Source organism: Ambystoma mexicanum, chromosome 7q (genome assembly GCF_040938575.1).
Source record: "Ambystoma mexicanum isolate Mex_15411 chromosome 7q, UKY_AmexF1_1, whole genome shotgun sequence".
Taxonomy (NCBI): Eukaryota; Metazoa; Chordata; class Amphibia; order Caudata; family Ambystomatidae; genus Ambystoma; species Ambystoma mexicanum.
The window spans coordinates 614,027,335-614,046,216 of record NC_090941.1 but is presented as its reverse complement, the minus strand read 5'-3'; the positions used below and the strand labels follow the sequence as shown (position 1 = coordinate 614,046,216).

Genomic DNA, 18,882 nt, shown 5'->3' with positions numbered 1-18,882 from the left:
GAGATATCTCTGTTTCTCTGTGGGAGAGGAGCACTTTCAGTTTCGAGTGCTTCCTTCTGGCCTCAGCTCGGTGCTGTGTGTCTTTACGAAGATGATGTTGGTGATCGCGGCCTATCTTCGTCTGCAGGGTATCCATGTGTATCCGTGGCTCTTACGCAGCCCTTGCCCTTTGAAAGCCGCGTGCAATCTTCAGTCTCTCCTCCAGCTCCTGTTCCACCTCGGGCTGTCGGTGAACTGGTGGAAATCTTCCATGACGGTCTCTCAGGACATGATTTTCCTGGGTTTTCGTTGGAACACGATCGACTGCAGAGTTTACCTGACCGGGGACAGAATGGCAGATCTGTTGGCCACGTCTCAGATGTTTGCGCAGTCGGAGAGCATGTCGGCCTGGTGGTTCCAGAGGCTTCTGGCCTCATGGCCTCATGTATTTTGGCTGTACCTCTCGCCCGTCTCAAGATGAGGCGGAATCAGATGGCTCTTCAGAGTTCTTGGTGTCAGGCTGTGCATCCGGACTCCAAGTTGATATTGATTCCGGCTTCCATGAGAGCAGAGCTGGAGTGGTGGTCATCTCTCGGCAACCTGTCGATGGGAGCGGGGTTTCAGGACCCAGCCCCGATGGTATTGGTCACGACAGACTCCTCCCTTCTGGGGTGGGGTGCGACGTTGAATCCAGTGGAGTAACTTTGCTGAAAATGTTGGGGGGGACATGACATCTGAAGAAAAGGTGCCCCAGTCAAATGAATGGGGACAAAATGGTGTGCCATGAAAGTTGGGGGGGGACAAACACCCCTGTCCCCCCCTAAAATTACGCCCATGGTTGGATCTTCTTCAGGTCTCGGACCTTTGGTCGTCTCAGGACAAGTTCCTCCACATAAATCCTCTGGAGCTTCTGGCGATTTTCCTAGCTCTCAAGGCGTTCAGACCTTTCATTGCCGACAAGGTGGTCCGTATCCACACGGACAATGTGGTTTCAATGTATTACATCAACAAGCAACGGGGCACCAAGTCTCCCCCTGTCGGGGACCTGTCCATCCAGATTTGGGAGTGGGCAGTTCGTCACGGTGTCTGGCTAGTGGCAGTACACATTCCGGGCCAGCTGAACGTCACTGTAGTAGATGCTCTCAGTCGGCGGACGATGGTCAGCTATGAGTGGGAACTGAATGCGGAGATCCTCTCATGGATTTTCCTGCATTGGGGCACTCCGGAGGTGGACCTCTTCGCAACAGCACCAAACAAGAAGCTTCCTCTGTATGCCTTCAGAAATGGTGTGGCAGCCTCCTCGCTGGGGGATGCGCTCGAGCTTCCTTGTCACAACATGAGGGCCTTTGCTTTCCCGCCTCTGCCTCGGATTCATCGGACGATTTGCAAGCTGAAGAACACAGTGAACTGTTGTCTTCTGCTCATAGCCCCGTGGTGGGTGGCCGGGCAGGCTCTGGCTCTCAGAACTTCAACACCTGTCGCTGTGTGCACCGATCGGGAGTCACCGGCAGCCTGATTTTCTTCACCGTGGGGGATCAACAGCTGTGGCACCCCTCCCCACAATCGTTCAGCTTCGCGGCATGGTGCCTGAGTTCTGGTCTTAAGAACATCTCAACCTGTCTGTGGATAATATGCACATTATTGAAGCAGCCAGGAAACCCTCGACTAGGTCTCAGTATAGAAGCAAATGGCTTAGGTTTTGTCATTGGTGCTTAGACAAACAGCTGGACCCAAGGGCGGCTACGATTGACACTGTGCTGGCCTTCGTATCCCACCTGGCAGAGTATGGCATTCACGTTCTGTCATGCAGAACTTATCTTCCGGTGGTATCCGCCTACCTATCTACGGACCAATGCTCTTACTCTGTCTAATCCAGTGGTTAAGAGACATTTCGCAGGTTTGATGCACCTTTATGCACCGGTTTGTAAACCACACCTGGCGTGGGATCTGAATGTGGTCCTTACGGCGTTATGCCATAAACCCTTCGAACCAATGGCCACGGTGGACCTTAAACACCTGTCGTGGAAGGTGTCCTTTTTGGTGGCCGTTACTTCAGCAAGGTGTGTGAGTGATCTCCAGGCTTTATCGGTGGAGCATCCCTTCTTGGTTTTTCACAAGGATAAGGTGGTCCTACGGACAAACCCTTCTTTCCTGCCAAAGGTGGTCTCTGATTTCCACCTGATCCAGTCAATCTCCCTGCCGGTATTTTTTCCGAACCCTGCTTCAGAAGCTGAAAGGGTTCTGCATTGTTTGGATGTTATAAGGGCTCTTAAGTTCTATCTGGAGAGGACTTGCGAATTTAGGAGCTCTTCTCAACTGTTGGTGACGTTTGGTAATCCACAAGGTAAGCAGGCCTCTAAGGCGACTATCTCCAGATGGATCGCTGCCTGTATTACAGAGTCTTACACTGTCCAAGGACTGCAGCCTCCTAAAGGTATTCATGCACACCTGGTGCGGGCAAGGCAGCCGCAGTTGCCTTTCTGAAAAATGTCTCCTGGGAGACCATCGCAAAGGCGGCTACTTGGGCCTCCCCATCGGCCTTTTGTAAACATTATTGTCTAGACCTGAGCTCCAGATCTGATGCTCATTTTGGCCAGGCTGTGCTGAAGAACCTGTTTCAGTAAGGGTTTTTTTCCATCCACCCGTAGTTCCTGTAAGGAGTGCTTGGGAATCTCCCATAAGTATGGATGAAAGGGGATGGGACGTAAGAGTATAACCAGGTTACTCACCGTAGTGACCACCTTACTCCTAGTCAATAGTCTCCTTTCCTCCATACGCCCGCCCTCCGTCCCCTCTAATAAGGGTCCTCTGTTATTGCTTAATGGTCTCTGACCTGGCGATAGAAAAGGACTGATGGGGGATGCGCGGGCGGAGCTGAGATGGGCGGGGTTACGTCCGCGTGCTGTACCCAGAGTAGAAAGAGAGGAAGGATGAAACATTTAGCAAACTTTTGGCTGCTTTTACAAAGTGCTCCGGTCCCGTCCCACAGGACGGAGGAATGTCCCGTAAGTATGAAAAGTATGAAAGAAAGGGGACTATGGACTTAGGAGTAAGGTGGTCACTACGGTGAGTAACCTGGTTATTTTTGGTTCATAATGCCTGCAGCCAATATAAATGTCTCCCTTAGCTCCACCCCTGGAGGCTATCTTCAGATTTATTACTGCACGTTTTGTATTGGGAGTCCCCAGAAATCTTATATATACAATTTTCTATGAAGTTCTTCATTTGCAGTGTCATTTCGAATTTTGAGGATCCTGAACTCTGGTGATGCCTGTAATTGTGTGCCGGCCATTTTGCTGGCTTTCTGTGAGTGGATTCTCATCTACTGTTCGTCTCCGACACTGAGGCCTTCACCCAGGATTGCTGAGTACAGGAGGAAAATGCCTGTTCAAGGCCTGCACCTGCTGCAGCGGGAAGAATGGGTTCTTAGTGGACCTCCATGACAACTACCTCTACTGCCTGAATACAACGGACATTATCCAGGAGTGAGATTTGCCTGTCGATTTCCAATAAAACACTGTGAGACCGCCAACGGAGGTTAGTGGCAAGGCTCGATGACACCGGGGGGGTCATGTCTCTGCTTCGATCTGTAGTCATGCCTTGCTTGGGCAAGACATACCAGCGCAGCGTACCACCTTTAGCAAGAGGTCCAGGTCACATGGAGAGGCATCTCAAAGCAGGAAAAAGGCACATACTATGATGCCCTCCAATGGGTCTTCTTTGCAGCAGTGTGCGTCATCGCCGACCATTTAGGACAAGTCTGTCTCCCTGTGAACAGAGAAATTGTTGAAGTCGTTCATGCCGATCTTTCTGCCGATGGCTCATAACAGAACTTTGTCCTCAAATTAACTCCCCATCGACATCCCCTTCAATACAGATGCAGAAATCTTGGACCACGACACTGTCGACGACCACCACTAAGATCCCATCAACAAGTGTTTGAAAAATTTCTCCCACAAGACAGACGACGACACTGTCAATGAGCTCAATCAAGTCTCTTTCAAACATAATTAAAGCTATGTCTGTGGCACTGTCGACTCCTACACTGTTGACTCCTTCTTTGGCTTAGCCATACATTCTGACTGCCTTACCAAGGCCTGTTTGCCCTCTTCCAATACCTCTTGGGATCACCCTGGAAAGAACAGGTTTGTTGATTGCCAGAAGACATCCTACAGATTGTGTCAGATTTATAAGGGCCAATTGGGGTCTTATCCAATGAAGAATCGGTGTTGGAGAAGGTCTCTTCCAGCCCCAAATTGGACATGCCTCCCCCTACGGCAACTCCAGCTCCAGTGGTAGTGCCTCCTGCCATTCCTGCAGCTCCTAGAAATGTCTCCTTGGACCTTCTAGCGACTTTACAATCACTGGTGTTGGAGCTCCAACACAGATTGCCTGATCCTTATGCACCTCAACCGGGCCAGAGTGGGTTTGCTGTCCCTCCTCTCCCTCCAAGGAAACACTGCCCCCCTGTTCCAACGCAAACACTAACAAATACGAGTCAGATGAGGATGATGCTCCCAGCAACAATGTCTCCACTCACACCATAGATACAGGCACGGATGAGTTTGATTATCTTATCCCTCCATGCGGTGAACTGGATGAGGTTCTTCTGCTGGATTCTCCACCGGACGACATTGGGTCTTTTCACGTCCCAATGTCTAGGGCAATAAAAATGTTCGGGCTAGCCCCTGAAGAGAAAAGGAGAGCTTCCTCTACCAGTGAAGAGAACATCACCAAAACTCCATTGTGTCCATAGTCCTGTTGGAAGATATCTGAAAAGACGTTGACCAACTCTTCCTGGACACCTCACAAGAAGGAGAGGTTTGATAATAGACTGGGTGGAGGTTGTGTGCCTCGCTGAGGGGCGGAGATTGTGCCCATCACTGATTGGTGGAGGTTCTGTGTCTCACTGAAGGGCGGTGAATGTGCATTTTGCTGACGGTCGAAGGATTTTCAACCCGCTGAGGGGCCGTGTTTGTGTGACCCGCTGAGGGTCAGCGGTTGTGCGACCCGCTGAGGGTCAGCGGTTGTGCGACCCGCTGACGGTCAGCAGTTGTGCGACCCGCTGAGGGTTGGCGGTTGTGTGACCCGCTGAGGGTTGGCGGTTGTGTGACCCGCTGAGGGTTGGCGGTGGTGGTGGTTGTGTGACCCGCTGAGGGTTGGTGGTTGTGTGTCTCGCTGAGGTGCAGCGGTTGTGCATCTCGCTAAGGAGTGGCGTTTGTGAGTCTCGCAGAGGAGTGTTGGTTATACATCTAGCAGAGGAGCGGCAGTGGTGCATCTTGCTGAAGAGTGGAGGAGGTGGTCTTGCTGTTCAGAGTACATTTGGCACAACACCAGAGGAATTTACGTCTCACCAAAAGGAGAGTTATCCCAGTCAAGGAGAGACAGGGTTGTACAAATAGTATGTTACATGCTTTCATGTTTATCCCACCTCTCATTTTATTTCTCTTTCCTTTATTTGGCCTGGGTTCGAGGAAATAGAAGTCTTCACATGTGTTGACCTTAAGAAAGTAAACAAAAAAAGCTGCCACAGAAAAATTTAGATTTATTTTTGGTAGAATGGGAAGGAACAATATTAAATGTTTGCTTGCAACACAATCCTCGATAGAAACCGGGAAAGATTATTAATGAAGCTAGATGGAGATAGTTTTTAATCACGGGAGCTAGTGATTTGCAATGGCAACACTGCTTTAAATGGGGTGTCCTGCCAGAATCAAAACGTGCATACCTTACCTCCAAAGTCAGATGCAAATGGCGAAACTAAGTCGAACTACATCACAACTGTTTAAAAGGGGAGCACTTCACCAGGTTGCCCACTGTACCTGTTGGTTATTGCATTACTGTCATCACCCCCCGTGGAAAACGTAAGAAGCGACTCGACGACCCCAAAAGAGTCCAGGTTAAAAGCTTTCAGCAATAAGGTACCCTTATTTGCTGCTATCTGTTAGGCATCCGAGGGCCACACCTTTGGCTATTAGATGGGAATGAAAGCAATATGCTTTTCTTGAGTACCTGCAAAGGCAGCACCCGTGAACCAGGATTCGGCCTCAAGAAATGTAGCCTTTAAAGGCACTCTTTGGCACCTGGGCAACACATGTGCAAGGCAGCAAAATTTCACTGCTGCAAATGCATATTTTTTCAAAGCATTTTTGCCCATGGGCAAGGTGAAGTCGGACAAGTATGGGAGCAAAAGTAACAAATGGGGAGTTTGCGAACACAATTTCAGAAATTGCAATCCCAGCGTGTGACTGATGTCCGCGAGGTAGAGAAGCCCTGACCTCTGACCCACAACGGGTTTCCAGAAAGCCATGTAATAGGAGAATTTATTTCACAAAGTGTACGTCGCTGGACTGCCTTCCCCTCCTGTCTACCTTACAGAGGATTGTACCGGAGCCTCTATTTTAGCGTGCATATCACCCAATGAACCTGACCTGAATGCCTGACTGAAGAATTGCGGCAGGGACTGTAAAGGGAGATTCATCAAGCATCTACTGCCATTACAGAAGACTAGAAGCAAGGTGAGTTTGATTCTCTCCTAGCCATTTTAGGGCTTAGTCTCTGATGCTCTCTTAAAAAGCCTTTCCCAATGCTCATTAATAACCAGTGACTGAGCATGTGCACAAAAACCTAGCAAAAGGTAACCACTACTTGCTTTGAATAGATCCATTGCCAGATTGGGCAATTAACAGGAATTGGTAAAAGTAACATGTCTCTTACAATTTCTACCCATACCCCAAATGATGCTTGCGGTTCAACCGAATGACCGATGCGTGAAACACTTCATAAATACAGGGTTAGAAATCTACTACAAATAAGAGGTTTGTCAATACATATATCATGTTCATCAGTGTTCAAAGTGTACAAAACGAGTGGAACTCTGCCCCTCCCATCCCCAGCCCCCAACTCCCCACTCACCCTCTCCTGCCCTACCCATCCCCACCATCCTTCTCTCCCCAATACATACCCCTTAACTGTCGTTCTGCATCTACTCTACTCTACCCTAATGCAGTATTTTACAACTGTAATATCAAAGCTGGAAAACAGTGAAAGAAAATACAGAAGACAAACAGGAACATTTAAATGAACAAGCATCTACAAAGGCAACAGTTTTGTTTAGCCTTGCGATATCTATTTGCTACGCGCTACTATAATGGCACTATCAAGCCATACCATGGTAACAACTCAAAATGATGTCATTACCTGGGCAGATGGAAAGCAGCAACTGGCAAATAACTGGCAAATACTGATACACAAGCTAAATCGTTCTCTTTGTTGATGCTTGTTTTAACAAGGAACAGATGGATATAAATCAAGTGGCTGAAGGCATACTTAGTTGATATTTTTATTACACAAGTTGCACATTTACAACTGCAATTACGTTGTTAGCTTTTAGCAGACTTCTTAGAAATAACACTGGCAGGTCAAAGTATGAGGTTTGTGATGAATCCTTGGATATTGTTTCTTCTCCCATAGGGGTAGGAGGGACAACTTCCTTCTATAGTATAAGTGGCACTTGATAGTGACTACGGATTTGGTGCCTTTTCCCTGACGGCTTCCTCTGTGGGCTCTGTCCATGGAAATCTCTGTGGCCGTCCTCACCTCTGAAGAGAACCTTTACCAAGTCATTGACATTGTTTTCAATGTCTCCCCTCTTTTTCCAGCATCCCTATAATCCTGTGGTTACAATGGGCCTCATCACGAGTTGTGCGCCCAACTGTAACTGGGTTAGCGCCAACCGGTCAAGCGTTATTAGCGCTGGATCACAGGTTTGGTGTCAACAGTCAATCCCCATTCCCCATTGGGTCCATGAACCCAATGGAGCATTTGCAGCGCAAATACCACTCGCTAATACAGCCGGCAGTAATTGTGCTGACAACAGAGCGCTAAATGGGATTTTCACCTCCAGCTAAAAAAAGCTGGAGTTAAAACATCCAATTTAGCGACCAACTTGTGATAGGGCCTGCCCTTAAATGCAGCGGTAATACCGTTAATGCTGCATTTAAGGGCTCCCGCTCAACAAATAATGAGGCTCAATGTCTTTCTCTGTTTGGAATGTCGTCCGGTTTGCAGGCCAGCTTAGCTTCTCTTGGTGTCCAGGTTGGCCAGCCATGCCTCCTATTCCATCTGGAGCAAGTCTGTTGAGAGTTATCAATTCATCCCTTAAATTCCAGGACTCTAAATCTGTCCTCTTAAACCACTGGAGCACCTGCACAATCGCATATTTCTGCATAGCCTTCTTGCATGCCGACTGAGGTAATCCATTCACTGTATCATTAAAATTCCCCTGAATTAGTTTGTGTGTTCTTCTCCCTCTTTCCTTCTTTAGCAGTATCAGCCCGACCCTCGAAACCACTCTCTGCCACAATGGGGTTGCCAAAGGTTGTCCTCAAACCCAACCTCCATCAGACCACATGGGTGAAGGTGTCCAGAGCCCCTAGACACAAGTTTCTCCCCCTCCACCACTAGGACCTCTTGCCACCTCCCCAATTCCATTGCCACCTCCTGCACTCCTCCTGTGCGGGCCAAATGCATCTCCTCAAAGTGAGCCAACAGTGTCCCTCTCCACTTCCCCATTCCAGTCTCCACTCAGAGAGTATTTTCCTTCCAATTTGCAAGCCGCTTGCCTCTATGGCGCACTAATGTAAATAGTATCCTGGAGGGGCTCTCAGTAATTGGGGAGGCCCTGATCATAATGGTTCCTTGGCTTGACCATGCCCTCCTGTAGACCATCTGGGGCCCAGCTCTGCTCCCAGGTTCGGTGCCACCCTGCTAGTCCATCACACCAAGCTATGGCTTTCCTGGAGTTCCGCTGTGGGTCCCCTCAACATCTCTGCTCACCATGATCTCTTGAATCTGTACCCTGGAAGCCTATCTGTGTATTCAGGCTGTCTGTTTGGATTGGTTCTTTCCAACGTCCAAACTCTGCTTCACCTCTTTCCATAGTGCCATAAGCTACTCAACAACTCCATTATTCCTGCCCACAGTGCCTAGTGGGTTAGGACACTGGAGGCATACACCCTCGCTCACCAAGGGGGGGCTCACAACACTGCCACTTAAAACAGGGCATACCAAAAATCACTGAAAGCAAGATCCCATATTGCCTGTGCCCGAAGCTATGACCTATTTAGCTGATATTAATGCAGTGCATTCTGTGCACCAAACATATTTGCATCATGGAAGTGGATATTTGGGGGGCAAAACATTTATATTCAGCTGTTACATTTCTGTATCTTGATTGATACCAAGTTCTGTTACTGTGACACGTTGCAAGTATTTGCTTCTTTTTGTTGTATAGTTTGCCTGATACATGTTTGATTTGCATATATACAGTTTCAATAAAATGAAAAAAATCTCATTATTTGGACTGAAGTTGAGTTTGGTTAGGAAATTATTTCCAGAATATGTATAACTACCTAAAGTATAGATAATTTAAAAGTCCTCCTTTCGGTAGCCAACATTTTTCACATGGTTTTAAATAAATTGTTTTGTAAAAATTATAAGGATTTAATCATTAACATGCATCTATAGCAAGTAATGTTGTACAGTGGATTTGGTAAATTAGGGTTTTGCCAAATTGAGGTTTCTTTAGAAAAACTAGTGATGGCGGCCAATGTTACGTCAAATAATTGTGTACTGATGTAGCAGCCTTGAAATTAACTTTTTTCAAATATTTCATATTTAGGAAAGTTATGCCGTCTTTTACTTAGAAAGTTTGAGTTGCTGCGTGGATATATATGTAGTGGTGTGCCATTTGCTTTCATTAATCTAGTATCCATGCTACCCAATATCAATGACTGAGATCAGAAGACGCCATCTGCCCATTTATTGTGCCACACCTAAATATTTGTAAATGCGTTGTGGTATGCTTTCTGCCCCAATGAAGCTTAACATCGAAGATATACATTTTGTAAAGTAGGGATCAGGTCTTAAAAAAAATGAAATTTGGGCTGGATCCCTAATTACCTCTATAGAAGCGGGCCCACCACCTGAGGAATGAGTGCACATTTTGTACGTAAAGCAAGTTTATTGTACAGTCGTCCGGGGAGCAGTAAGACGGTGCAGCAGAACCAAACTAACCCAATTCTCAACAAACCATATCAGTTGATGTGTTATACATTTTTGCAACAGTTAACACTCTCAGGTACTTCATTACAATCCACCCACACATGTGATTGGACAAAACCCCTACCAAGAAATCCCATCTTTCTCCAATTACGACATTCTCAGTGGTAGCTGTTTATCTTGGCTACCATCTTCAGCTCATCTGTAGAACCTACCTCCTTTTAGGATTTGTCCGGGGTAAGTCATGACATCAATCAATTAATATTTGGATGCAAACATAATTCATTGCTAGTAATAACTGGCCTAACCCCTTTTAACCGTACCTCTTAATTGCGCATGGTTTGCAAAAATACTTCAAGTGATATGAAGGCGGCTGAGTAAATGAGTTCTTCTTTGAACTAGCAATAAGTATCTCATACTCCAGTTGCATGTCTCCCTTGGAACATTCTAATATAAATAACTGCTATTTAATTGTGCACAGCACATCTGAAAATGTGAAATTCACGGGTTTCAATGACTTTAGCCCTGAGCATTTCCTCACCCCATGCTTTACTGCTCGTCAAAAACAAATAGCAAAACTCTGTCAAGCCCCCATGCATTCAGGAGATTACGTCTGCTATCAGTGATATTTATCAGACCATAAAAACTATGTCCGGCTCCTTCAACTGATTTGACCATCTCTAATGCTATAGTTACTTATTCACCCGTCCCTTGGACTTTGAAACTCTGCAGAACCAGTTCCTGAAAGTCAACCCCTGACGGCATGTGTTTTAATCTGTTTCGTGTGTTGGATAAGATATTTTCTGTGTTAATTTTGCCCATCAATATGATTTTGTAGGGATCCCTACATATGCCTACATTTATAATGGAAATGTTCTGAAGTATAACGTGGAAGTCTTAGCATTAGAATTTGTGTCTTGGTAGATCTGAGCGAATATTCCAAAACCTCCCCAACTTGTGTGTTTCTAATTTGAACGATGGAAGTGATGTTTCATGATCTGGTGTATACATTATGATAAAGGGGCGGGTGTAGCACACTATCTTAATCCTTTTGGTTCAGAATTCACAAACTAGTAAAAAAAATGCATTTAAGGTGCAATTATCGAGCACATAGACATTATGTATGTTTTGCCAAAGAAGTTCATATATGGATTTTTGCAAATAAAAAGTGGATGTTTTAAACATATTTGGAGGAATACATGAATATTCAAATATCTTACCTTCTGCACAGGCTATTTTTCAATCATACCGGTGTCAGTGTGCACATTAGAATTGTCTAGGTACTCCCCAATGCTATGAACAGTATAAAAGTTATGCGATCATCAGCAAATATCAAGACTTGTAGTGCTAATTGTTCGGTTTTTAATCGGTCAATCCTAGGGCTATTTTAATGTGCTGAATGAATAGCATTGGTGATACTAGGTAGCCCTACCTTGTGCCTTATTATAACAAACACCTGAGAATGCATGTTTGCGGTTAATGATGCAATTGGGTTTTGATATACATGGTTGACTGAAACAATCTGTTTATTAGTTGTACTGACAATGCATAGGGGTTGGATTAGCCAGAGGAAGAGTCATCATTGTTGAGCAAAGGTTTTCTTTGTGTCTGAGAGTATTAATGATGGGGGTTTTGATGTTGGGGGTTTGATGTTGGCATTATTGGTTACTGTTACAGCTGAATTAGCGTGCTCAGTAGTTGAGACGCTAGGTACGAAACCATGTCCCCCTCTGTGATACACGAGTGGTAAGAAATGGTGTAAGTCTCTCTGATGAAATGTGTACATGTAACTTTCAATTCATGTTCAATAAAGAGATTGGATGGTTGCAGCACCATCTATTTGTATCTATATTTCTTTGTATAACATAACCGTATAGATGCCTATTCCCATGATTATATGTCTTCCAAGACCACCCTCCCTGGCTTCTTTATTTTTGGGCTGTTTATCTGTTATCCTGATTTAAGATGTATTAAATGGGATTTTGAGTAATGCAGCTTGTATTTCAGATATCTGTAGTAGTGTACTCTGATGAAGTCCCTGCCTTGCTCTGGGAACCTCTAGTGGAGTGTCCAAGTGGGCCGGGTAACTCAGCAAGCTAGATGTCGGGTGTGAGGTGGTATGCAGAGGATTTGCTGGCCACAGCCGCTTAGTCCCTGTCTCAGGGTAGTCACATTGCCACCACAGATGCTCCTACCCTTTAAAAGGAATTGAGGAATGATCATCCCACAGAATGTGTAGTCCTCATACGCTCATCTCCCCTCATGCAGATTCAGATATCTTATGTAAATCTAGACAGGAAAAACGAGAGGGACCCGAATTAGGATGGGAAATATAACCATCAGCCATCCATCCCATCACATGGGGCTTCCAACCTCATACAATTAATATTATACAGTATGTGTATATAGGAAAGAGGACCGCTCAAGCAGAAGTATAAACCAATCTCAAGTCCCAATTCAGGGCTGTCACCTTATTATAGCTTTCATGCCCCGACTGGGGGTCGGACATGGCCTTTAACGGCCTGCCAGCCTGAGTTTTGGTAGGCCTGAGTGAAATGAGTTGAGGGCCTCAGCTCAGGCTGTGGGTCATTAAAGCCTATGTCCGTACCCCAGCTGGGGTATGAAAGCTATTTGCACCCTGGCATTTACCGTGGTGCAGATATTATTTTTTCCTCCGACAAGAGATGAGCTCTGCTCAAGCCCATCTCCTGTCGGAGAAAAAAAAATGTAAAACAATGGCAGCCACCATTGAAATTGAAAAGGGGCTAGTTCCATTTTTGGATGACGGCGACCATGGAAAAGTTGTTCCAAAATGGCCACCGTCATCTAAAAAGGGAGCTTGTCCCTTTTCTATTAAAATGGTGGCCATACGGGAAGAGATGGCGGCCCAGAGCGCAAGGCTCTGGTCCCGCAGGTATGTTGGGGTGAGTGGGAAGGGGGAATCAGGTGATTGGGAAGGGGAGGCAACAGGGAGAGGCTCCCCGTTACCTCCATACATTAGAAACAAAAAGAAAACAAAAGCACCACCTGGCAAAGGGCATCGGGTGGCTGGGACAGCGGGTGGGGATTGTGTATTCTCGACCGCTCTTCCAGCCACCTGATTGATTGTCTCAACCTTCAGCTGGTGCACATTCCCTTTCATCAGAGTGTTGCCACATGCTCAGTCCAACAGCATAAGTGTTTGGAGCAGGTGCTGGAGACTGGTGAGTGGATAAAGGAGTTTGTTTGGAGAATCTTGGTGAAGAGATCTAGAGATTGAGCACAACCAAGGAAACCAGAGGAGAGTTCCATGGGGCTGAGTAATACTGGAACTTGGAAGGAGGGAAGAGACCCAATAGACTGGACCAAAGAGCAAGAGGGCTGCAGGGAGTAGAAAGGAGTAAATATCAGGAGGAAAGCGACTAAAAGGAGTAAAGGCGAGGCCAGTAAGAAGTCACCAGAGATTGGTTCTTGGGACACAGGAGGTGCCCTAAGAGTCGAATGAGAGTTTTGATAAATAACCAGCAAAGGTGTTTCGGAAGAAGGGAGGTAACGAAGGGAGAATGAGGATAGAAGGAAAGGAGGAGGAGAGGTAGGGAAAAATGGAGCCCGTTATAAAAGACCAGGATGAGACATTTCTGAATACTTAGAAAAGAAAGCAGGAGAAAGAGAGGGAACCCAGAAGTGAATGAGAGGTGAGGAGGGCATAAACTACAGAAGTGCAGCCCTAGCATCATGGATAATCCTACTTGAGAGACAAGATCCCTGAAGATGGCCACCCTCGCCCTGTGCCACCCTCTACTTACCCACAGCAGAGATGGTGAGAAATGCCATGGCCGCGTCCAAGGCCCTTTCTGGACAACAGCACTTGTCCCCAACAAGCTTGGCAGAAGGCGAGAAGCCGGCTGTGGCAAAAAACAAAGGGTGCGGGCAGACCTGAAACCCGAGTTTAAGATTTAAAGGCAATCCATTTTGAGACAACCGAGAAGGACTCTCAGGAGAAGGGTGCAGGTAACGGCAGAACATGAACTTGTATTTTTTGTAGAGGACTACAGACTGCCCCGAGATGTGACTGGTTTCTACAAGTTCATCCAGGGTGGGGGAGCCCCGAAGCAAAGCCAACCTGGGCTATTAGCTTACTATGAGCACTTCAATTGAGTTCATTCTGAATCTGACCCTGTTTGTTATTTTGCCCATCCCTGTATCATTTTCCCTTTTAAATAGATTACATTTGAATATGAGTTTGTCTGGTAATTTGATCTCCCTCAGAGATGTGGCAGCAGTCTGTGCTAAATTCATTCCCATTTTAGTGATGTCACTAACTTTAGGTGGAAACCAGCTGCATTGGTGCTCAAGTAACTTTGACAGTGTTAAAGTTTATAATTTCAAGATGCTAAAAACATTAGTATTTCTATACAATCTAATAAAATGTGTTAAATAGTATAAATATGTATTTGAAACACTAGCGCCATCTGTATCCCCAGGAAGTGCCTCAGACTCCCAATTATTTACTGATTTTTTTCCTCTATGCATGCCAACTGTAGTGATAACAGCTCGCCTGCAACCTTTGTTGGCCTCTGACACCTGCGATTGTTAACAGTTCTACTTGTTCCAACCCTTTCGTACCTGTGGTACACATAGAAAAAATATGATATATGCATGGATTGGGGCAAGGGGTAGTGAGTTAGAAAAATGACCCTCTGCCTGGCAGTGTTACTAAATGTCATCAAATAGTCTCCTGTTCTTGTTCGAGCATGCAGCCTCCAAAAATCAGCCTTTCTCCTTAGTTTTCCCTTTTCTTTGACAGATATCTTTAGTAATATAGACTGTTTATGACACTTAACGATGCCAGGACTGAACGTATTGGCATAATATGTTCAGTAAGTATAGTCTTCCTACCCCCCTGAAGCACTCCCTTGTGCACCCTCTTCTTAAGAAACCCTCTGCCGACCCCTCCTGCCCGTCTATTGTCCAATATCCATCACTCCCTTCCTGGGCAAGCTCCTGGAGAAACTGGCCATCTCCCAGCTTAATCGCCACACTGATTCTGTTGGTTGTCTTCATGACCATCACTCTGGCTTCAGAGCTGCCCTCATTTTGCTTGATCTCTCTTCTGCCTTTGACATTGTCAACCATGCCATCCTGCTCAACCGTCTCTGTGATAATCTGGGTATCACTGGTCCGGCTCTGGTGTGGCTGACTTCTTTCCTCTCTGACCAACCCTCCCAGGTCCAACTTGGGTCCTTCCTCCCCGCTATCTTTTTCTCTACCTGTGGTGTCCCCCAGGGGTTTAACCTCTCTCCCTGGCTGTTCAACCGGTTCTACGTTATTTCACCGACCTATTTTTCAACGTGGGACTTTTCATCGTCAGAATTTTCATCGCCAAAAAACCTGTTTTTTGTTATTTTTTTATTCTGGGGGGGTTCCCCCCCTTACTATTATAATCATACCCCAACCCCTACAAAACACCCCCCAAAATAAAAAATTGAAAAAACTGGGTTTTTGGCCATGAAAATTCTGACGATGAAAAGTCCCACGTTGAAAAAATAGGTCGGCGAAATTCGTGTATACCGTTCAACCAATACATGGCACTCCTTGCCCACCGCATTGCTGCTCTCTGCCCCAACTTTCTGTGCTATGCGGATGACATCCAGCTCATTTTCAGGCTACCCTCTGCTGCCTCCTCTCCTTCCCTCATCTCTGACTGTCTGCTATCCAGGAGTGGTTTGCCGCCAATGACCTCTGCCTTAATGCCAGTAAGACTTAGATTCTCCTCATCGGCACACCCATTCCCTCCTTTCCTGTAGCTCTCTTGACGGACTCTCTTCGTCCTCTTCCTGCTCCCAACTGCAAGGCTAAAAACCTCAGGGTCATCTTTGACTCCACACACTCCTTCTCTCCTCACATCTCTGACGTCTCTAAGAAGTCACACCACCAGCTGCACCTCCTCAGAGGTATTCTTCCTTTCCTCTCCTTCCTCCAGAAGCTCACTGTCTCCAGAGCTCTGCTTCTCTCTAGGCTGGACTATTGCAACAGCCTCTTTCTAAATCTGCCTGCTTCTACTCTCCGCCCTCTGCGATTTATCCAGAACAGGACTGCGAGACTTGTCCTTGGCCTCAATCCCAGGGATCGTATCTCTCCAGGACTGAAATCTCTCCACTGGCGCCCAGTTGGTGCGAGGATTGAATTTCGAAACCCTCTCCATCGTCCACAAGGCCTTCTGGGGGCTGGGCCCTCAATACCATCAGCTCTTTCTTCCTAAATATCTTCCTTCTTGAGCTCTTCGCTCATCCGCCTCCAACTCCCTCAGGGTCAGTAACCTCTTCAAGCAACCAATTGGTGGTAGAGCTCTTTCTTCGGCTGGTGCCTCCCTCTGGAACAGCCTCTCTGCCTGCCTTAAACTTCCGGTTCCGGAAGCACCTCAAAACCTTTCTTTGCTTCTGCTCTTTCTCCTCCTCTCCTCTGCTGTCCTCGTGGCTGTCACCGGAACTGCACTGGCTACCTGGACACCCTCTGATCTCGGGCCCAGGTCCCTCCTCCGCCAGCATCACACACCTGCACTGCCCACCTGGCAACCCCTGCACTTGGGAACTGTTCTGTATCCCAACAGCCCCCCTAATAGCGCTTGACACCTTATGTCTGCACTTAACCATGCACTTGCCACATGCTGGCCGTCACTTTAATTATTGTTATTATCTATTCCCATGTAATGCACTGTCTCTGCCCCCTTCCCACGCACTTGCACGATCTGAATGACACCTGGCGTAGTAGGATTGTTGTCCGTCCTCCCTTTGTTCTCCTCCCTTGCCTCATCGCGCCTTGAAACACTTGTGTATAGGCGCGTTAAAATGCCATATCATATCATAGCATTGGCCTTGGGTTATCAAAATCGCAGTCATTATAGGGTGCGTTTTAGTAATATGTTGGGTGAAAAGTGAGCTCCGGAAATTGTAATAATACTGATATTACCATCTAGAGAGTGTCATAATGTACCCCAGGATGGCACTCTGAATGGGGGGATAGGGCTAGCTGATTGTCTCTGTTAAATATGTGAATGTTCTCCAATGTAATGTTCTTTGAGAACACAAGCTGATGTTTGTACCTGCGTACTAAATGTTTGTGTTCACTACATAACTCTTTGGAACCGAGGAATCATTCATCAATGGCACACATTAATGTTCGTGAAACACTTTGCACCTTATAAAGATCGCATGTGTCTGTCTGTTTTCAGGAATGGCAGAATTCTATTCAGAAGAATGCAGGACTTGCATTTATTGAGCTCATCAATGAAGGGAGGTGAGTTTGCTCTAAGCTTTTTGTCTTAATGTATGAAAAATGTAATTCCCAACCATATAGACCTTCGACGATTCTAATCAGATGCCTGCGTGAGACAGAGGAATTTCCTGTTGATGGTGAAATAGAACTGTTTCAAGCACATATGCTAATAAACGATGTCCAGCCTGATAACATAATGTCTCTAGATTTGGAGAACTTGTACTGTAAGTTAAAAGATTGCAGGTGTTGAGATGTGCTTATCGGATTTGTGCACCTTCCATCCAAGTTGCACAGATGGTTTGTGCAGAGGATCAGGACAATTACTTCTGTAGATCCATCTGCCACACCATCTGCTTTGGGCACAGTATGCTCTGCCCGGCCATACCTGTGTGCAGACATCCATTCATATGAAGCAGTATTGTCTGGAAAGCCTGTTCTGTCCAGAGTGCTACAGAAACTGCGGACTAGCACTTAGGTGCTACCACCACGCCAAATCAAAAACAATGAGTAGACAATGTTTCCAGGGAAAGAGCCATCTTTAGCAGCCATTTTGACATCGCTTTTTCTCCAAGCCGAATCGTTTTACTTCAGCTGGCAGTGGCTCCGGTAAACAGATGCAGCCAACCCCCAGAGTGGTACCTGAGCTTCTGGCGTCCAGGCCCAGAACGTTGATTGATAGGCATTCAATTTGGGGTTTGGCTTATTTTCTGACATCACACTGGAAAATGGTCAATTACAGATTATATAAGGCCCAATTTAAATTAGACAATTGTTTCAATTTTATATTCTTTATGAATATTTTATACAGACGCTTAGCCTCGTGCACGCTTTACCTGTTTGTCATTTTACTATGCCTGTATGAACGCACACCCAGTTCACAGGATACATTCAGAAATGATAACAAGTAGGAAAAAAAGATCACAAAGGAAAACAGTTAAGTAAAAGGCATGCTAGGGCTCGTCCCTGAGTAATGAAGGGTTTGTTAGATTTCTTATTAAATAGATACACATTGACTGAAATATGAATTTTATTCTGGACAAAATCAGGTGCCATAAAGGCAACGTAAATAACAAACGATATGTTTGTGCTTCTTTCTTCTTGGGTGGGGGGGGTTCATCAGTGATCTTCAAATGTATATAAAAGGCTGTATGGTCGGCTCTAACCAGCACTCGTGCTTATCCCAGAATCCTTAAGTAGGTGTAACCTTGCCAAGGAAGTATAGTGTATAGTGTCTCAGGTTAGAACATTGTAGAGCAGCCCAGGAGATATGTACTGTACTCATCAGCCTACAAAGCTGAGACAGACGCACAGTCTAGCACCAGCCGACTTGGTGCAAGACCTCTTGCTTATGTTTTGTTGAACTGTAGTTGAATTAATGTAATTGAAAGAACAAAGGTGCATTACTAGCCCACCCAGTGGGCCTTAACATTAACATGTTGGTGCATCATTAATTTGTATTGCTAGGCCAATCACAAATATTAATTCAAGGCATCATAAGGAAATATATGGTGCTTGTACTCCTGTGGGAGTTGACTGACATGTGTGATACGTTTTACCTGTATGGGGTGCCACTCGCGGAGCTTTTTA

At 46.0% G+C, this 18,882-nt stretch overlaps 1 protein-coding gene across 6 annotated transcripts in view; it reads left to right on the top strand.

Annotated features, from left to right (window-relative positions):
* Window positions 1–18,882, top strand: part of NBEA (neurobeachin) — a 2,584,133-nt gene that overhangs the window by 1,197,627 nt on the left and 1,367,624 nt on the right. For all 6 annotated transcript variants that reach the window (XM_069640609.1, XM_069640605.1, XM_069640608.1 and 3 more), the window contains one exon: window positions 17,252–17,316. In XM_069640609.1, the coding sequence (XP_069496710.1) occupies window positions 17,252–17,316 (65 nt within the window). The remainder of the gene's footprint in view (window positions 1–17,251; window positions 17,317–18,882) is intronic.